The sequence below is a fragment of the Dasypus novemcinctus genome, chromosome 17, assembly GCF_030445035.2.
Source record: "Dasypus novemcinctus isolate mDasNov1 chromosome 17, mDasNov1.1.hap2, whole genome shotgun sequence".
NCBI lineage: Eukaryota > Metazoa > Chordata > Mammalia > Cingulata > Dasypodidae > Dasypus > Dasypus novemcinctus.
The window spans coordinates 19,377,673-19,399,491 of NC_080689.1; the positions used below are offsets into that span (position 1 = coordinate 19,377,673).

Sequence of the window (21,819 nt, forward strand, 5' to 3'; positions counted from 1 at the left end):
TGTTATATATCCTGCCATAACCCACAGAATGGACTGGGAGAGAGTGTAAACTACAACATAAACTATAATCCTTGCTGGGTAGCAGTGCTCCAAAATGTACTCATCAAAAGCAATGAATGTACCACACTAATGAAAGAAGTTGCAAAGTGGGAAGAGTGGGGAGGTGGGGAGTGGGGTATATGGGAACCTCTTTTATTTTTTAATATAACATTTTATGTGATTTATGTACCTTTAAAAAAAAAGATTAAAAAATGTAGAGACAGGCATAAAACCCACTTATTTTTAGTTTCAGGACCACTGTTTCAAAAAAATTTTCTACCCAGATTATTCATATTTTATTTTAATTTTTTCCCCCAGACAACACCACCTCATGTTATTGGTCAGTTGGATAAACTTATCAGAGAGGTAAGATGGAATGACAAAATCACTTTCACTAATTTATACTTAGGGAATTGAAAGGGTGGGTGCAAATAGTACTTTATTTAACCCTACCCAGAGTTTTATTTTAGGGGAGTTAAATGTTTTTTTTTATAATAATACAGTAGGATACATAACATAGTGATAAAATTGTGAGGAACTTCTCAGTTTGGAAGCAAAATTCACTTGAAATATAATGTGGACGGTAATGGTCTAAAGACCATCCTATCAGCTTTTTAAGTGCTGTGAATGTTGTGATTGTATATTCAAACCTAGGATTTTGACAAAGTCAAAAGCCACTTTTACATGTTGATTGCTTTACTAACATCCTGATCTAGAAATTTTCCTTCTATTATTATTGTTACTATTATTAAGTTTCAACCTGCCAACAAATCAAGGAATATGATAATTGAATTGAACTTGGATGTGGAGAATATATTCAACTCCTGGCTATTGGTTTAACCAGGGCCACTTTTTTAGGTTATCTTTTCACTTAAAAAAAAATTTTTTTTTTGTTAGAGAAGTTGTAGGTTTACAGAAATATGCATAAAATACAGAATACCATATACTACCCTTTTTTTTTTAACAACTTGCCGTAGCATAGTATATTTGCTATAATTCATGAAAGCACTTTTATAACTGTACTATAAACTATAGTCCATCATTTGCTCTAGGGTTCACTGTGTTGTACAGTCCTGTTTTTTCTTTTAATTTTTATTCTATTAACATATATACAACCTAACATTTCTTCTTTAACTGCATTTACATATATAATTCAGTACTGTTAATTACATTCAATGTTGTGCTACCATCACCACCATCCATATTACCAAGCTTTGCAAGCAACCCAAATAGAAGTTCTGTACAATTAATGCCTTAATTCCCCATTCCCTGTCCCCCCCACCCAGTCCCTAGTAATCTATATTCTAGATTCTAACTCTATGAGTTTACTTACTCTAATTATTTCATATCAGTGAGATCACACAATATTTTGTGTCTCACTTATTTCACTCAACATGTTGACTTCAAGGTTCAATCCATGTTGTCTCATGGATCAGAACTTCATTCCTTTTTAATGCTGAATAATATTTAATATTCTGTTGTATGTATATAACACATTTTGTTTATCCATTCAATAGTTGATGGACATTTGGATTGCTTCCATCTTTTGTCAAGTGTGGATAATGTAGCTGTGAACATTGGTGTACAAATACCTGTCCAAGCCCATTTTCAGTTGTTTTGGTATATACCTAGCAGTGGGATTGCCAGATCACTTAACTCTCTGAGGTACTGAACAAAGGCCCTTTACCCATAGGTCTGGCTGCTTGCCTCAGCTAATTAAGCCTGGCCCTTTATGTTTCTCCTGTGCTTGCTGTGCCAATGAGCCATACTATATATCTGGCTTATTTAGAATTTCCTGTTGGCCCACATCCAAATAACATCCTATATTGCACAAAGATTTGTTTTAAGGGTATCCAGAGGATGAAATGATTAAGAACATTTGTTTTCTTATAAAATAATTTGTGTATCAGGATAAAAATTTGATACACAAATGTCAGATATAAATATATGCCATGTCGATATATGAAAAGAACCATATAGTTGAACCAAGGGGCAGGGAGGGGTGAAGCGTGAGCAATCAGGACCTGCCTGATTCTAGAAGGACTGAAGTAAACACACTAGAAAAACAAGGCTTACCGAACAAGTGGGAAGGGTATCTTGAGTGGTGTGGAACTTCTTTTGGCTTACCAGCATCCTTGAGCAGGGTTTTACCATGGCATTATCAGCCTTAGAGCTAGTCCATAATGTGACTGAACTATGTTGGAAATGTCAAATACAGATAATTCTGATAACCTATTTTTATATTTTTGATTAGGTATCTACCTTGGATGGAGTTTTGGAAGTCCGAAATGAGCATTTTTGGACTCTAGGTTTTGGATCTTTGGTATGTTTCCGCATATTACTTTAGTTACAATTTAAAACATAATTCTCAGTTTTTAAGTGCCATCTCTCTTGATAGCGTTTTCCAGGATGTGCAAGAATTGTAAATGTGGAAGCACATCTGATATGTCTGTTTAGGAGTGGGAATCTCCCTGTGTTGAAAGGGAGCAGGGTGCATCTGGGAAAAAGAAAGACAGCCAGTGAGACTGCCATCCGTGGAGGAGAGCAGAGTCCAGGATGAGACTGGACATGTTGGTGGGGGCTAGATCATGCTGGACCTTGTAGGGGAGAAAAAACAACCATCTTAAAACGGAGTGTTCCAGAAAATAACAAAACAAAATTTTAAAAAGTATTTCTCTGATTTTTAAGCCTTTGATTCCCATTTCTGTTTTTGTGTTCAGTACAGTCAAAATGCAGATGACTCAGTGACCTAACTGAAATTGAGGGATTTTTTTTTCTTTCAAACTGCAGTTGTTGATCTTAATACTGGACTATCCTGATAAGACAAACCCATAGTTTAGTGTAATTCCTAAATACGAGAAGTATTACAAAGGAAAGGATGCCATTATTTTCATTTTAGTTGCAGTTGTAATTTTGGAAATTGCACTAAATATGTTAAAAGGTTTTAATAACACAACTTGCTTCAGCATAAAATTTGCTGCTCTAATCCACTTTGGACTTCATTACCAGAAGAACTTTATTTTTGTTTGGTTTTATTCCTAAGTGAGGAATAATAAGAAAAATACAGAGAAGCACTCAGAAAAAAAAATTGCCATTATAATCTCACCATCTAGAGAAAATGTCGATATTTTGGTTATTTATTTTTGTACACATATTCTTAGAAAATGATCTCTGTTTCATAACTAACTCTTTTTGCTTAATAATATATCAGAAATGGTTTCCCATGTCATTAAACACTCTTCAACCGTATTTTCTAAAAAGCAAATAGGGTTTCATTTTTCTAACATAACACAAGTTTCAGAGGTGGGTAGTCCAGGGATGTCATCCACCGTGGAGTCTCTAGCTCCAGGCTCTCATGTGCGCTGAGTGGAAAGAGAACTGCTTTACCTCCACTGTCCTCCACTCTTTACATTAATGTCTCCCTGGTAACTTTGGATGTCTAAAGTTTATTCTCTAGTGAATTCATCAAGAAGGACCCTTGGGAACAGTATTCTCTAAATTACTGAATGTTGAAAACAGTTGTGGGCTTTATGTTTTAATACCAGTTTGGCTTGGTATAAAATCCTTAGCACACATTTTGTTCCCTTGAGTTTCTTTGATATATTAACCCATTCACCTCTGGCATAAAACATTGCTGTGATAAAGTCTGACGACAATCTGATTTTTAAATTATTTTTCTCAAATCCCGTTATCTCTTCATGTCCTTTTGATTTTTAAAGATTACCTTCTTGTGTTTTATTTCTACAGTTTTGCTTATTTGCTTTTGTATTTCTTCCAGCTTAGTCTTCATTTCTGAAGTGAATTTTTAAAATTTATAATTTTTTTGCTGTCATCTCCTTACATTCTTATTTCATGTCTTTTAGCTTGTTTTGAAAAAGAACAAGTTTTCATATGTTTTGCAAGTGTATCTGTTACATATTTTCTTTTTTTTCCATATAACAACTCTGTGTGGAATTTGGCCTCAGTCCTTTTCTATTCATTTTCATGTGAAATTAGTTTTCTTGAACTTTAAAAATAAGCAGTTCTTTAGTGGAATGTATCTAAATTCATGACTCTAGAGCTAGCTCTTTTGATGATTTTGTGAAGTGAAAGCTTTTTCTTTTTCCTGGCTGTAATCCTCTCCCCTAGTTTTATCTGAACCTTCTCTGTCCTTTGTATCTACTAAGCTGCTTAAAAATTCTCTTCCCAGTTGTTCCTTCTCAGTGTCGGCCTTTGCCTGGTTACTTTTGAGAGCACATCAGACTCGGACTCTTTCAGCCCTTCAAACCTTATTGCATACCCAGTGTAATTACTCATTATTGAAATGTTCAAAACTCTTCCCAGTTTCAGCTGCTATTCTCAACTCGGCTGTACTTGCTTTCCATAAGTACACGTTAGTTGCTTGGGGATGCTCAGGTCAGTCACATGCCTTGGCGCTTGCTTCTGCTTCCTCCTGCACAGATGTCCGATGCCTTGCAGGTCTTAACCTTGCTTATATTTGGTGGTCTGTGGGACTGTCATGTTACCTAGTTTTTATAGATGTTGTCCAAAGGTTTATTGTGCTGTCCGAGTTCCTCTGTTTTTATGGGGGTGTTTGGGTGATTAAAAAACTGCCACCACAGCTGCCATCTGCTAGGGATCCCATTTTAATTTTTAATGACTGCAGAGTTTTACGTTAAATGACTATAGCATAATTTATTTAATCAGTTCCCTGGTGAACATTTAGCATTGTTGCCAATTATTTTTATAGAAATAGGGTGGAGATGAACATTTCTTATAATAATCTTTGCACATATCTGTGGTTATTTCCTTAAGATTAATTTTCAGATGTAGTTTTTATGAGGCAAAGATATCTATGTGGTTTTTTTTTAAGATTTATTTTTTATTTCTCTCCCCTTCCCCGCCCCCCCCTCCCATTGTCTGCTCTCTATGTCCATTCACTGTGTGTTCTTCTGTGTCTGCTTGTATTCTTGTCAGCGGCACCGGGAATCTTTGTCTCTTTTTTGTTGCATCATCTTGCAGAGTCAGTTCTCTGTGTGTTTGGCGCCACTCCTGGGCAGGGCTGCACTTTTTTCGTGCAGGGCGACTCTCCTTGTAGGGCACACTCCTTGTGCGTGGGGCTCCCCTATGTGGGGGACACCCCTGTGTGGCACGGCACTCCTTGGGCCCATCACCACTGCGCATGGGCTAGCTCACCACGTGGGTCAGGAGGCCCTGGGTTTGAACACTGGACCTCCCATGTGATAGGCGGATGCTCTATCAGTTGAGCCAAATCTGCTTCCCTGATACCTATGTATTTTTGTGGTTTTTGATGCAAATTGCCCTCCCAAATGGTTATTCCCCCAGTTTATATTCTCCCAGTAGTGAAGTTCATTGTAGCCATTATTTTAATTGTACTACTAATATTCATAAATTAGTAGAAAAGTGTTTATTAAACTGGGAACTTCATAACCCAAAGAATGCAATCATCTTAACTAATCTGACCTTGACCATCTAGAAATTGACTTATGTAGTACCTAGTAAGACCCAGAAATCAATAAAAGAAGATTTTGAGCTCTCAAAAATAGGTGTCACAAAAGCCATAGAAATAAAAAAGTATATATTTTTTTAAAATGCCATTTTTAGCACATGTACCATGATTATAGGAGACTGTTGAAGCTCATACTCAGAAAGTTTTCATTTAATTACTTTGATTTCCAAATCAAACTGAAATAGTATACAGAATCTTACAGTTTTGTATACTGACAACTCTGAACTTAGAGTGGCAGATAAATGTGAGTAATCAAAGACAACTTGAATTTTAGTCATATCTTGTCTTCCCTAAATGTACAGAACTGGAAGTCAGATTGAAGCAATATCAGTATTTTCTCTATCCCATGATTGACATTAGCTCTCTTAGGTACTGATCTGTATTTAGCCTTCCAAATTGTAGGTTCAGGTACGTTGTAATAAAATCAACTATTTGCCTAATTTAATTGCCATTTATGCATTGTTTTAAAAATCTGAGTTTAGAAATAAACATGAACCATCTGCTATTTTGCTTATTTTTATTTGCCCTACTGTGTATTTTTGTTTTTATGATACAAATAGTACCAATCGTTAGACAAAGTAGAACTTAAGAGATAAAGAGAATATGAATTCTTAATTATACCATCAAGAAGAGATAAGTGGAAAACGGACTTTGGCCTAGTGGTTAGGGCGTCCGTCTACCATATGGGAGGTCCGCGGTTCAAACCCCCGGCCTCCTTGACCCGTGTGGAGCTGGCCATGCGCAGTGCTGATGCGCGCAAGGAGTGCCCTGCCACGCAAGGGTGTCCCCCGCGTGGGGGAGCCCCACGCGCAAGGAGTGCGCCCGTGAGGAAAGCCGCCCAGCGCGAAAAGAAAGAGCAGCCTGCCCAGGAATGGCGCCGCCCACACTTCCCGTGCCGCTGACGACAACAGAAGCGGACAAAGCAACAAGACGCAGCAAATAGACACCAAGAACAGACAACCAGGGGAGGGGGGGGAATTAAATAAATAAATAAATCTTTAAAAAAAAAAAAAAAAGAAGAGATAAGTGCTGTCATTCTTAGTGTTTTTCTGTGTATATATGTGTATTTTTTTTTTAAGCAAAACAGGATCATTCCTGTTCCTACTATTTTATTATCTACTTTAAAAGAATAAAATATGGTAAACATTTTTTTCAGAGTTAGTAAACATACTTTTAACCATCATCATAAAGCCTAGTCATCTCTTATCCTTCTAGTAAGCCAGGCTAGAAGCCTTCAGATCATCTTTTTTTTTTTTTTAATAGCAATTTTATTGAGATAAGTCACATACCGTAAAGTTTACATTCAATGGCTTTTGGTATAATCACAGAGTTGTGCATTCATTACTGGAATCAATTTTAGATCATTTTCATTACTTCAGAACTAAAAATCCCCTCCCTCTTAGCAGTCACCTCTCAATCCCTCTATCCTTCCCCAGCTGTACATAACCACTAATCTGATTTCATCTCTGTAAATTAATTTGTATTTACATTTTACCTATTTTTTTGTGTCTGGCTTCTTTAGCTTAGCATAATATTTAAAAATTTTTTAATTGGTGAAAAAATATTTATGTATTACTATTCACTACAGTCCATCATTTGCTTTAGGTGTGTTTTTGCCCATATAAAACCCTATTGATAACATTTTGTATTGCTATCTGTTTTAATTCATGCAAGAACATTCTTATATTTGTACTATTGACCACATTCATCCACAACAGAGTTTACTGTGCTATATACAGTACCATGTTTCATCCTTCCACTCTGCTGCTGAAATATCATGAATCCATCTGTACCCCTCTGACCCCACTGTTATTATCCTAGCTCAGCCCTTCTCATTTCTAACCTGGACCGTTGCATTCATTTCCTATCCAATTACCAGTCATCTTGCCTATGGTTTTTCTGGAATCTGATTATTTTACTTCTGTTAACTGCTGCTGTTAAATCAGAAGTCCTTATTCTAATATTTGTGTCCTACTGCTAGCCTCTCTTTTAGGCTCTCCTTTCTCTCTCCTTTCTCCCTCTCCTTCCTTTCCTCCTTCTACCCTCTGAAATGTTTGTATTTTTTAATCTTTTATTGTTATTATTCTTTCCCAGACATCCCATGCATTTTAATTGTTGTTCCCTCAGTTTGGAATGCATCTCCACTCTTTGAAATTCTGCTTAACCATCAACCCTAGATCAAATGCTATCCTTTTTTGAAGTCGTCCCCAATTGGAATACCTGTTAACTTTTTCTGCCCTTCCATTGCATTTTTCACATACTTCATTATTTATCCTGCCTTGTTATAACATGCCTCTTTTCCTCCTTCACTAATTGAAATCTCTTCTAATTTTTATATTTATTTAGAGTGCTTAGCACTTAGAAGGTGCTAATGAATGTCTATTTTTTAAATCACATTTTATTCAAAGTTATTTCATGAACTGTTTACAATGGTAATCATTAGTAAGTAGTCTTTAAGAGATATCAAGGCCTTAAACTTTATATTATTTTAAAGAAAATAACCAGGTACTATTAAAATCAAATCATAAATTAAACGTTCATTTCTAATGAAATTTTCAGTAGTACAGTTCTAAGCACTCTTTCTTATGATTTTACCCCTTTTAGGCTGGATCAGTGCATGTAAGAATTCGACGAGATGCAAATGAACAAATGGTTCTTGCTCATGTGACCAACAGGCTGTATACTCTGGTGTCTACTCTGACTGTTCAGATTTTTAAGGATGATTGGATTAGACCTTCTTTACTGTCTGGGCCTGTTGCAGCCAGTGTCCTAAACTTTTCAGATCATCAAGTAATCCCAATGCCTCCTTTAAAGGGTACTGATGATTTGAACCCCATCACGTCGACTCCTGCTAAACTTAGTAGTCCACCTCCAGAATTTTCATTTAACACCCCTGGAAAAAATGTGAACCCAGTTATTCTTCTGAACACACAAACTAGACCTTATGGTTTGGGTCTTAATCATGGACACTCACCTTATAGCAGCATGCTTAATCAAGGACTAGGAGTCCTAGGAATTGGAGCCACCCAAGGATTCAGGACTGGTTTTACAAATATGCCAAGTAGATATGGAACTAACAATAGAATTGGACAACCAAGACCATAAGGTACTCTAATTTACTTTAATTTATTTTATGAGGAGTATTAACTCTGACTTTCAATTTATTTAGTTATCCAACTTTGCTTTGACTGTTCAGTCATTTACTCTAAATGTTAGAGAATAGTAATCTTGTTCACATTTCATGAAACCTATGAAAATATTTTTGTAAAATGTATTTGGGGCAATGAGAGCTTTGTAAATGCTATAGGCTTTAAATAGAGACTTGCTTTAGAAAACATTTTTCTCCAAATTTGAATTTTGTTATCCATAGTTTTGTAGTTGACTACAAGTGTGAACGTGACATTAGCTTTATGAGCGAGCCACTTAAATGGTTATTAATAATACAGTATTTTCTTCAGTAAAATTTATAAACATGCTTCTAATGAGACACATTTTAGGAAAGGAAAAAAATTTTCCATTCTAAAAGTAAAAGTCTCTTATAACTCTTCCAAACTCAATTGCTACATTTTCTTTGAGGCCTTTCTGAATTAGATCCTGCAAAGTAAAGGCAAATTTTTTTTTTATCAGAAATTTTGGAACACATTCTAATATCTAGCAGATTTTTAGTTAACAGTTTTTTAAATAGTTTTCTCATTAAAATTTTTTGATAGCATTTGTAAATAGTCCATGGTTCTCACTCTTGGGTAAGTGGATACCAAATCCTTTGCTGATACAAGCAGTGAAAGAATATTAGCTTTCCATCTTATGTTTAACCAAATCTGACATGATAGCATTTACCTTTTTGTCACCTTTTTTAGCTGACTTAATTTTTCATTTTATTAGCAAATATGTGGAATATATTACTAAAGCATACTGCATTCCATATGGAATTTGATATCAAAGCTGCACAAACAATTTGAGTTTACATTAATTTTACCAAAACATAATGGGCCTTAGATTGTAGTATACAATATTAAGTTTGCAGCAGGTAATTTCTAAACTTTTTTTTTTTTGGCTTTGTCAAATGTAGTGAATTGTTAACTATAGTGAAGTGTGAAAGTCATGTCGTTTTTTTAAATGTATTTTGATGTTTCCAAATGCAGATTTTAAGAACTTTCCTTTGTGGCCAGTATTACTTATAAAAAATAATAAGTAATGGTTACACATTACATATGAGGTTTGTTGAAGTTGTCATGAGTCCTATGACAAAATCCCTGTTTTTAAACAAATTCAGCTATCCTAGTATCTAGTGCTCCTGGAAATTTATGATTTTTCTAGCTATTAGCTATCCAGAGAAGATTTTTGCTTTTGTAGAATTCCCAATAATTTCATCAATGAACTCATCCTCTTTTCAATGGGAGCAACACTTCCAAACCTATTTCTTTATAGTGTAATAACCAACATCCAAGAAGCCATCTCTGTCAAGAAGAATTGTAGTCATCTTGTAGTAATAAGTGACCATGTCCCAAATTACTTTTGTTTGGTGGGGAATTATTCATTATCTTTGACATCTGCAATCCTGATTAGGTGTTTTATCTATTGATGGAATAGGACCCACACTCTCAGACTGCTGGGGGAAAATGAAACTTCTTAAAATGTAGTAAGGCACCCTGCTGCTTGTCCTTTGTCTTATATTCTCTGGCTATGACTATACCTATCTTTAGTTTACTGTTACAGGGTGATTTTTCTTCCATTGACCTCAACAAAATGTGAAATGACGTCATACATGAAATCTGAAGAACCTGCTATGATGTTTAAGAATTATGTATTACCATCCCATGCTTGTCTTCTCCATCCTCATGGGATTTCTCAACACCCATTCAGAGGCAACACCAGTGCAGCCATCACACCAAAGGTGCTTTAATATCCACCTACACGATTTGAGAATGGGCTCTCCAAGTGACATTGGCCTATGCATTATTATGTAAAGAAGTCTTATTTGCCAAAGTGGCCAGTTTTTGGGTAGAAAAACAAGGGACTTTGCAGTATAGGTCTATAGACAGCAGCCTTACTACAAGATGTTGCTAGAGTTGTTTAAAGTTAGACAAAGAAGGAAGTTTGAATTAAATTCTTGGCCCCCCCCTTTTTTTTTAATTGAGTTCATGCTCCTTGGAGTGTGATTAGTCACTGTATTGTAATGAGAAAAAATAAAACACCGAACTTAGGAAACGAGATTTGGATTCCAGTCCTGGTTCTGCCACTGTGTAAGTAGTTTTGGGCAAGTCACTGAACTTCTCTAAGCTTTCTTACCCTGTAGGGTTAGGGAGGGGAATGATCTGTAAAGCATCAGCTTTAAAATTTTATGACTAACTCTAAAGAGTATATGCCCACTTGCTAAATAGAATATTGTGTCTAGAATTTCTTTGCAGTAACTACCTCAACATATAGGCCAAGTATTGCCTAAACCAACACCCATGCCATTAATTTGAGGTGCCGTGAATAAAAGGTGAACCATGGGCTAATACAAGTTAGGTTTTTGGATTTTTTTTTTTTTTCAGATTTGTCTTGGCTTCCATAAGTTTAGATTTATGGGAAAGGGTTATTTTGGGGGCCTTAAAGAAGAGCTTAGGTAGCATGTGTAACGTACAAAAGAATGGGGTACATTTTTCCTTTCTTAATTTCTGAAGTCATGGTGGGTATTACATACACGCATCAGCTACTGGAGACAATCTGATATTCAAGCTTGTTTTAGCTGTTTGTAAAGTGCCAGTTTTCTGCTTCATTAAAGAATGCTGATCCTTTTTGGGAATTGGAACTGCTTTTTACATACCCAATCTGAAAGAGTTAAACTGAATTAAAGAACATACATGTAATTTTTCCTCTGATCTTAAATAACTTTGATTTGTTTCTTTATTCAACAGCTACTTCTTGATAACTTCATTATTTCATGTTCAGCAACCATTTATTGAGAATCTACGACATGCCAGGCACTGTACTAATAAGTAACTATGCGTATAGTATCTCATTTTTTGTGACTTGTTCTTGGGGCCAAGAGTAATACAAAGCTGAGCAGGAATCCCTTCCTTTAAGGAAGTGCAACACGATAGATACCATATTACATATCATCAGCGTAAACTCCCTTTCACTTCCTCCTTTTCTTTAGCCTACATTTCCTGGCATCCTCCTCTTTTCATCATGGATGAATATTTCTATTAACTTGATAATTTCTATTAACTTGATAACTTGGGGGGGAGGGAGACTTATTTACTTATTTCTCCCTACCTCCTTGTTTGCATTTGCTGTGTCTGTTTGTTGTGTGCCTGTGTTCTTTTTTTTTTTTTTTAAGCGTCTCTGGGAACCGAACCTGGGACTTCCCTTGTGGGAAGGAGGCACCTAAATGCTGGAGCCACCTCCACTCCCTGCTTTGTTGTGTCTCTCATCATGTTTTCTTCCATATGTCTCTTGTTTTGTCATCTTGTTGTGTCACCTCACCGCACCAACTCATCTTCTTTAGGAGGCACCAGGAACCAAACCTGGACCCCATGTGGCAGGCGAGAGTTCAATTGCTTCCCTATATTAACTTTAAGAGAATAGATCTCCATGAAGAGCTCCATGGGAATTGATGATGCCACACAACCATCCTGAGATCAGTAAGGAAAAACAAGTTTAAAAGGGGCAAGTTGAGCATATACTGTTGTAAGAATGATTTTTGGGTGTAGAATAGATTGCCATATTCTTGGTGGACTTTTAAACTTTTGGGCTAGATGAGCAAAGATATCTAAACCACTAGGCTGAAAGTAATGGGGCTTCCAGAGCATTCCTTGCCTTAAGGTTCCCTTTAAGTAGTTACTAACTTAAAATCACCCTTAGCACTGAGATCATCATCATCAAATTGCCACCCAATAAATCTAGCTTCTTGCAAAGAAATTAACTTGGATAACACATGGCTAAGGTTTCTGACTCATGCTTCAATAGTGCTGATGTTAAACAAAAAAACAAAAACAAAAAAACAACCCTAATTGCTTAGGGTTCTCAAATACACCCATGAAGGCAAACCACCCATGATAGCTCACACGATTTCCTGCCCAATCCAACTGCTGAAAGATTTTCAGAATTTCTTTTTAAAAATGTACCCTGGGTAAAGAATAAAATGTTAGTTGGAAATAAAATGGGAAATTGTTCTGTTTTGTTTTGTTTTTAAGAGAAATGGGTTCTGTTACTCTCATCACCTTCATAAGGTCTGTTTTTGTTTTTGTTTTTTTTCCAAAAAAGATTTTATTTATCCACCCTCCCCCCTCCTCGTTTTTCATTTGCTGAGTCTTTTCGTCTTGTTTTTTTAGGTGGCACTGGGAGCCGAACCCGGGATCTCCTATGTGGGAGGGAAGTGTCTAATCGCTTGAGCCACCTCCGCTCCCTGCTTTGTTGTGTCTCTCATTCTCTTTTTCCTCCCCACATCTCTTGGTCATCTTGTTGCTTAGCTCTCTGCACCTGCCCATGGAGTCAGCTTGCTGTCTTCTTTTGAAAGCACCAGAAACTTTTGCTCCCTGCTTTGTTGTGTCTCCCATTATGTTCTTTTCTTTTTGTGTCTCTTGTTGTGTCAGCTTGCCATGCCTGCCCATCGTGCCAGCTTGCTGTCTTTAGGAGGCACTGGAATCCAGACCAGCAACCTCCCATGTGGTAGGCAGGAGCCCAGTTGCCTGAGCCACATCTGCTTCCTGTTCATAAGGTCTTGAGTTTAGAAAGTTCTTCAGGTTGTTCTTTACAGATATCTGAGGCAAATTGCTCTGCTTGACCTTAGTCAAGATGGTAAAGGCAAGAGTAGCAAAGCCAGGTAAGGAGGATCATTTGCAGAGTTCTGCCTTTCATGTCTTAACCATGGTCTATTTGCCACATGTTAGTAGGATCATCTTTGGCCATCCTTTCTCTACCTTTATTTTCCTTCAGAGTGAGGCATACTGCTAATTATTCTCCAAATTTGGCTCTTCTTATTCCATAGTCCTTGAGTTTTAGCCAGGCCTATTCAAAGACTCATTTGTATATGTTCTTTAGAGAAATATCTATTCAAGTCCTTTGCCCATTTTTAAATTGGGTTGTTTGTATTTTTCATTGTTGAGTTGTAAGGGTTCTTTGTGTATTATGGATACTAACAGATAATATGATTTGCAAATATTTCAAGTTTGGAAATCAGTGAATGTAAGTCCTCCAGTTTTGATTTTCCTTTTTGAGATTGTTTTGACTATTTGGGATCCTTGCAATTCCATAATAACTTTATAATCAGTAGTCCATTTCTTTAAAAAGGCAGTTGGAATTTTAATGGGGATTGAATTGAATCCGCAGATCAGTTTGGGGAGTATTACAATCTTAACAGTTTCCAGTCTGTGAATTCAGGATGTTATTTCATCTGATCTCTTGATTAAGGTTTTCACTGTAAAGTTATATTCTCTTTGCAATTGATAAATACCTTTTGTGATATTTTAGTTTCCTAGCTGCTAAAACAATGCCATACAGTGGATTGGCTTTAAATAATGGGAATTTATTGGCTTCAGGGGTAGGTTTCGGTGTTTTGAGGGTAGAAGTCCAAATTGGACTTGTCAGCAAGACAAGGCTTTTTCCCTGAAGACTTGTGGCATTCTAGGACTGGCTGCTGGCAATCCTTGGTCTTTAGCTCTTCTATCTCATGGCAGTGCACATGGCTGCCTCTTCTTTCTTTTCCTGATTCTTTTAACTTCCAATTTCCTTTCCTTAAAAGGACTTCAGGGAGCAGATGTGGCTCAAGCAGTTGAGCACCTACTTCCCACGTGGGAGGTCCTGGGTTTGGTTCCTGGTGCCTCCTAAAAACAAAAGAACAAACACACTAACAAGCGAAAAAAAACAACTCAGGGTTACCTCAGTGGCTGAGCACTGGCTTCCCACATACAGGGTCCTGGGTTCAATCCCCAGCTCCGGTACCTCAAAAAAAGAAAAAGATTTCAGCCGAATAGTATAAATATAAGAATGTTCTTTTACAAAGTATTAAGAATATAGTGTACACAGAAAAATTACAACTACCATAACTTATAGATGTTAGTTAACAGTGATATTGTAATATTTTTACAGCAATGACCAAGAAGATACTACATCAGTTCTAAGAAACAACTATGGTACAAATAAAAGGGTATGAGGTTTCCTTTTGGAATAATGAAAACATTTTAAAATTGACTGAGGTGATGACAGCACAACCCTGTGATAAAAATAAGAACCACTGAGTGTACACTTTGAAGGGATTGTACAAAATATTGGGCTGTGTAATGCAGGGAATCCAGTGGTGAAAGATGGACTGTGGTTAACAGGACGAATATAAGAACATTCTCTCATAAACTGTAACATATGTATATTACTAATTCAGGGTGTTAATAAAAGGATGGATTGGGTGTGAAATACACCACATGTAAGATATGAGCTATAGTTAGTAGTAATATTTTGACAATGCTATTTCATAGTTTGTAACAAAAGTTTCACAAAAATGCAAGGTGGTGGTGGTGGTGGGGTGATGTATGGGAGCCCTGTATGGTGATAAGCACGTTTGTTTTGTAAGTTCACAACTTTTGCTATACACTTGTTTATGTGTGTTCATGTATGATTGATGTACTTCAATAAAATTTTATTTAAAAAAAAAACCTTCAACTGTATTGGATTAAGACCAACCCTCATTCAGTTTGGTTATTCCTTAACTAATAACATCTTCAAAAGTGCTATTTACAAGGGGGTTAACATCCCTAGGACCAGAGGTTGAAACCTGAATATGCTTTTGTGGACAGGGACATGATCTAATCCCCAACAAATGAGATATTTTGATACTATGCTAATATTATTTCTCCTACTGTTTTTAGCATCCATCTTTCAATGTTGTTGATGCCTGAAACAGTTATTGCTCTGGTGTTTGCCAAGTGGTGAAACTTGGAAAAAAAATCTCATGTCAGTTTTTTTCTTTATGGAAAGAAGTTTAATTTTATGACTTCAAATTATAAGGCTATTTTGATTTTCCTTTTTCTTCAGTCAGTTTGGTAAATTATGTATATATTTTTGAATGACTTTTTAATCTGAAGTTTCAAATTTATTGGTACTATAGTTGACACATTATCTTTATATCTCTTTATTACTCCTTTTTATAAATTTTATTGTAATATAGAAACACAAAATTTCCCATTTTAATCATTTTTAAGTATAAAATTCAGTAGTATTGGTTACATTCACAATGTTGTGCTACGATAACCACCATCTGTTACCAAAACATTTTCATCATCCCAAACAGAAATTCCCCCCTATCACCCAGCCACTGGTAACCTCTAATCTATTTTCCGTCTCTCTGAATTTGCTTATTTTAGATATTTCTTATAAGCAAGATCATACAATGTTTATCTTTTTGTGTCTGGCTTATTTCACTCAACATAATGTATTCAAGATTAATTGATGTTGTCGCATGTGTCAGAACTTCATTTTTATGACTGAATACTATTCCATTGCATGCCTATTGCTCATTTTCTTTATCCATTTATTTGTCAGTGGACACTTAGGTTGTTTGCACCTTTGGACTATGGTAAATAATGCTGATACAAACATCAGTGTACAAATATCTCTCTGTGTCCCTGCTTTCACTTGTGTGTATATGCCAAGAAGTGGGGTTTCTGGATCAGGTGGTAATTCTATGTTCAACTTACTGAAAAACTGCCAAACTGGTTTCCGCAGTGGCTACACCATTTTGCAAAATCTCACCAACAATGTATAATGGTTCCAGTTCCTCTGCATCCTTGTCAACACTTGTTATTTTGTGGGTTTTCTGTTTCTTTTAAATACTAGCTTAGCCACATCCTAGTGGGTTTCAAGTGGTATCTCATTGCTTTTGGTTGTTTTAATACACTTTAAAAAAATGTTTTTTCTTTTCACGTTTTTAAAATTAAGAGATCACAAAGAATGTTACATTTAAAACATGAGTTTCCCATATAACCCACTCCCCCACCCCCATCATTTTTGTAAATTGTATTGTTTTGAAGATATATACATCACAAAAAATGTTACTTTAAAAAACGTAAGAGGTTCCTGTATACCCTCACTCCCCACACCAACAACCTCCCCCATCACTGTGGCACACTCATTCAGTGAACACGTTTTGGCGCACTGCTGCACCACATGGATAATAGTTTACCCTGTAGTTCACACTCCCCCCCCCCAGTACACTCAGTGGGTTATGGCAGGATATATAAAGTCCAGCATCTGCCATTGCAATATCATTTAGGACAACTCTAAATCCCAAAAATAGCCCCTCATCACATCTCTTCTTCCCTCTCCCTGCCCTCAGCAACTACTGTGGCCACTTTCTCCACACCAATGCTACAATTTCTTCTATTACTAATCAGAATAGCTTTGTAGTAGAATATCAGTAAATCCTCCATCCTGTGAACCCTGGAATGGTGATGTCCACTCCACCTCTACAGCAAGAGGGAGCTTAGATTCCACATGGATGACAGATGCAGTTCTGCTTGCAGTTGTAGGCACTCTTGATTCCCTGGTGTGGCGGTTGACCATCTTTACCTCCCTGTTAGCTGACCTGGGTAAGTCCAACCCTGTAACCCTGTAACCAGGTTTACAACTCTGCTGAGGCTCAGGGCCTGGCTGGCACATCGGTAGTCCAGAGATTCAAGTCCCCTGAGTATACACGATCCCTAGCACCCACCACAGGTTCAGTAAAAGTGACAGAAGAAGAGGAATGTGGGGAAGCGGATTTGGCTCAATGGATAGAGCATCCGCCTACCACATGGGAGGTCCAGGGTTCAAACCCAGGGCCTCCTGACCTGTGTGGTGAAGCTGGCCTATGCACAGTGCTGATGCATGCAAGGAGTGCCCTGCCATACAGGGGTGTCCCCCTCATAGGGGAGCCCCGCGTACAAGGAGTGTGCCCCATGAGGAGAGCTGCCCTGCATGAAAAAGTACAGCCTGCCCAGGATTGGGGCTGCACACACGGGGAGCTGACACAGCAAGATGATGCAAAAAAAAGACACATTCCCGATGCTGCTGGCAAGAATGCAAGTGGACATAGAAGAACACACAACAAATGGACACAGAAAGCAGAAAACTGGTGGGGGCGGGGAGAGGAAGGGGAGAGAAATAAATTTTTAAAAATCTTTAAGAAAAAAATAAAGAAGAGGCATGTGTACAAAGGTCACATCTGAGTCCAGTTCCATCACACTCAGGAGCACAAATTCCAAAGTAGGGTCCACTGACATGGCACAGAACTCCAAGTCCATCTGCCATAACCATATACCCTGTGGATTTCCATAGCTTTCAAGAGAACTAGTACCTAGGGTTGTATCTACTTTGGCTGTTTCTGGGGTCCTGCTGAGGTGTGCATAAGAGCAACCCCTCTGATGATCTCCCGACTCCTTTCTGAAGACTGAGCCATACAAATTCATTTGTCTTTGCCATTTCCCCCTTTTATTCAAGGTCAAAAAGCACTTTTTAACATGATCCTACATTTAGGCTGAGATATTCTGCTGGTCTGAGTTGACCCTTTTATTCAGGGTCTCTTTCTAGTTGCAGTAATCCTTCAGTGATTAGCAGTAATCCCTCAGTGCCAGGGAGGCTCATCCCTGGGAGTCATGTCCCACACTGAGGGGAAGGTAATGCATTTACATGCTGAGTTTGGCTTAGAGAGTGGCCATGTTTGAGCAACATGGAGCCTCTCAGGAGGTAACTCTTAGGCACTCTGCAGCTCTAGGCCTAGTTTATATTTCAGGCACACAAGCTCATAAGCATAGTCATCAGTATCAAGGGCTCATTATTGGACCATTGTTCCTTGTTGGTCTTTGCCATTGCACTTGGAGGATTATTGCTGTTCCATTGGGGAATGTGACAGAGCTCCCCTGGGTAGGAACTCAGCACTCCCTCTGTTGTTTGTAACTGTAACTATTATGAAAATATCCAACATATATCAGAATGTTTTTATGTCCCCTATATACATGCCCTGGAGGAACTCCCTCCTAACCATGTGGCCCCCATCGATAACACCCCACACCAGTGTTCCTCTCCTGCCATAGTTGAGCCTCTCAGTGTCTGAAGCTTCTTCAACAATGAAACCTAATATATTGCCAAATTCAAGTAATAGAAAATTGAAATGTAGTGATGGGTTTTAAGTTTAGATATAGAATACATATTAATTTAGAAATACTAAAAGTAAAAATAAATTGGGGTATTTAAAAAGTGAAAAATATTATAAAGCTTTGTTTTTAATGTTTTGCCTTTCATCACTGTAACAGGTGTTGCCCTGTATGTACAGTGGCAAGGCACTTTCTTCCTCAGGGTCTACATTCTTTTTTTTTTTTTTTAATTTTTAATTTTGTCTTCAAAAAAGTTTTAGATTACAGTAATTCACATATACAATGTAAGGGAATTCCCTATATCCAACATCAAACCCTTTTTCCCCTTCCCTAGCAATGATCTTTTTACATGTTCAAGTTGTATTTGCTGCAGCTGATGTACAGATTTTGAAACAGTTATCAAACATGGTTCCATTTTGGTTTACATTACGGTTTATATTTTAGACTGTACAAATTTCTAAATTTTTAGTTTCCTTATGTTTTACATTATGGTTTACATTTTAGCTTACAGACTTTTATACATTTTTTATGTAAGTTAACATGTCCTATATCCATCATTAAATGATCTTGTGGAGCACTTCCATTGCTCCCCAATTACCCTGCTTCCATCTATTCTCTACCTCTCTCCACCTCCCCTCAGGGTCCACAGTGACAATCAATCTTCACTACTTGAGGGACCAGATTTACAGATACTTACAACAATGCTGAGAGCTTGACATACTAGACTACCCTAACCCATTGGGAGCCACCAATCCTCTCGAGACACAATTCCCTCTGTTTGAGAAGATCAGGTCTCCCCAGGATGTGGGAACACCTTCACACTCATTGTATGGGTTTCCACCCAATGATATAACACACTATGACAGAATGAGCATTCAGACACTCCCTAGAAGCCTGCCCATGTGCCAGATGCCCCCCCCTTAAGCACCTTAAACATGTAATCCTGCCTTATTATATTTTCTAAAGAGTTTTCTCAACATTGTAGTTTCAACTATATACCTGACAGTCTCTCCTATTCAACTGTCCCCCCAACCCTCCCCCAATTCCTTGAGCTATCTGACCCATCCTCCCAACCCTAGCCCCCCTCAAGCCCGCAAAGCCCCACCCAAAGTTATCCCTGTGCCTCCAGCTTATCATAGACTTCACCTATGTAGCATCAGTTCACAACCTTCCTCTCCCCCCGGCCCCCAAAATTCCTTTAAGCCTATCTTCCAGTTTCTAGCTCTCTGAGACAGGTTGGTTTGCTTATTTCATATCAGGGATTTGTCCTTGATATGAAAAATGTCCTTCAATGTTTGGCTTACTTCACTCAACATAAGGTCCTCAAGAGTCGTGCATGTTATCACATGTGTTTGTACTGTATTCCTTCTTATAGCTGAGTAGTAGTCCATTGTATGTATATACCATGTTTTATCCATTCATCTGTTGATGGACATTTTGGTTGATTCCAACTTTTGGCAATAGTGAATAATGCTGCTATGAACGTTGGTGTGCATACATTGGTTTGTGACCTTATTTTCAATTCTTCTGGGTATATACCCAGCAGTGGAATTGCTGGGTCATATGGCAAATCTATGGGTAACTTTTTGAGAAATAACCAGACTGTCCTCCAGAATAGCTGGATCCTTCTGCATTCCCACTAGCAGTGGATGAGTGTTCCCATTCCTCCACATCCTCTCCAACACTTGTAGTCTTCTGTGTTTTTTTTTTGATAGCTGCCAGTCTTATGGGAATGAGATGGTATCTCATGGGAAGCGGATGTGACTCAACTGATAGAGCTTCCATCTACCATATGGGCCCATGTGGTGAGCTGGCCCATGTGCAGTGCTGCCGTGAGAAAGGAGTGCTGTACCATGCAGGGGTTTCCCCCGCATAAGGGAGCCCCACGTGCAAGGAGTGGACCTCACACTGAGCCGCCCCATGGAAAAAGCACAGCCCACCCAGGAGTAGCACCACACACAAAGAGAATTGACGATGCAACAAAAAGAGACACAGATTCCTTGTGCAGCTGACAAGAATACAATCGGACACAGAAGAACACACAGCAAATAGACACAGAGAGCAGACAAGGGGGGGATGAGAAGGGGAGAGAAATAAAAAAATAAATCTTAAAAAAATATATGATGGTAATCTTATTGTAGTTTTTTGTTGTTGTTCTTTTTCAAGATTTTATTTATTTATTTAATTCCCGCCCCTCCCCCGGTTGTCTGTTCTCTGTGTCTATTTGCTGTGTCTTGTTTCTTTATCCGCTTCTGTTGTCCTCAGCGGCCCGGGAAGTGTAGGCGGTGCCATTCCTGGGCAGGCTGCACTTTCTTTCGTGCTGGGTGGCTCTCCTTACGGGGCGCACTCCTTGCATGTGGGGCTCCCCTACACGGGGACACCCCTGCATGGCACGGCACTCCTTGCGCATCAGCACTGCACATGGGCCAGCTCCACACGGGTCAAGGAGGCCCGGGGTTTGAACCACGGACCTCCTATGTGGTAGACGGATGCCCTAACCACTGGGCCAACTCCATTTCCCTCATTGTAGTTTTTATTTGCATTTCCCTAATAGCTAGTGTTTTGAGCATTTTTTTCATGTGCTTTTTAGCATTTGTATTTCTTCTTTGGAGAAGCGTCTTTTCAAATCTTTTTCCCATTTTTTAAATGGGTTGTTTGTCTTTTTATTTTTGAGATATAGGAGTTCTTTACATATGCAGGATATAAGTCTCCTATCAGATATATGGTTACCATATATTTTCTCCCATTGGGTAGGCCCTCTTTTCACTTTCTTGACAAACTCCTTTGAGGTGCAAAAGGCTTTAATTTTGAGGAACTCTTATTTATCTATTTGTTCTTTTTCTGTTTGTGCTTTGGGTGTGAAGTTCATGAAGCCATTTCCTATTACAAGGTCCTGTAGATGCTTCCCTACATTGTTTTCCAATGTCTTTATGGTCTTGGCTCTTACAATTTAGGTCTTTGATCCCTCTTGAGTTGATTTTTGTATAAGGTGTTTGATGGTAATCCTCTTTCCTTCTTTTACATTTGAATATCCAATTCTCTAGGCACCATTTGTTGAAGAGGCCATTCTCTCCCAGTTGAGTGGGCGTGGTGGCCTTGTCAAATATCAGATGACTGTATATATGAGGACCTATATCAGAACTCTCAATTCAGTTCCATTGG

General features: G+C 38.0%; 1 protein-coding gene across 5 annotated transcripts in view; it reads left to right on the forward strand.

Annotated features, from left to right (window-relative positions):
* SLC30A6 (solute carrier family 30 member 6) overlaps window positions 1–15,183 on the forward strand; it is a 56,226-nt gene extending 41,043 nt beyond the window's left edge. Inside the window, exons 12-16 of one of the 5 annotated variants that reach the window (XR_009181108.2) lie at window positions 358–405; window positions 2,294–2,362; window positions 8,153–8,654; window positions 10,252–10,442; window positions 11,449–15,183. Coding sequence is in view for 3 of the 5 variants with exons in the window: in XM_012523072.4 (XP_012378526.3) it covers window positions 358–405; window positions 2,294–2,362; window positions 8,153–8,653 (618 nt within the window). In the remaining 2 variants the exon portion in view is untranslated. Of the gene's footprint in view, window positions 1–357; window positions 406–2,293; window positions 2,363–8,152 lie in introns of all 5 variants that reach the window. The other 4 variants (XR_009181109.2, XM_012523072.4, XM_012523073.4 and 1 more) reach the window with 4 other exon arrangements.
* Window positions 15,184–21,819: the final 6,636 nt, after the last annotated feature.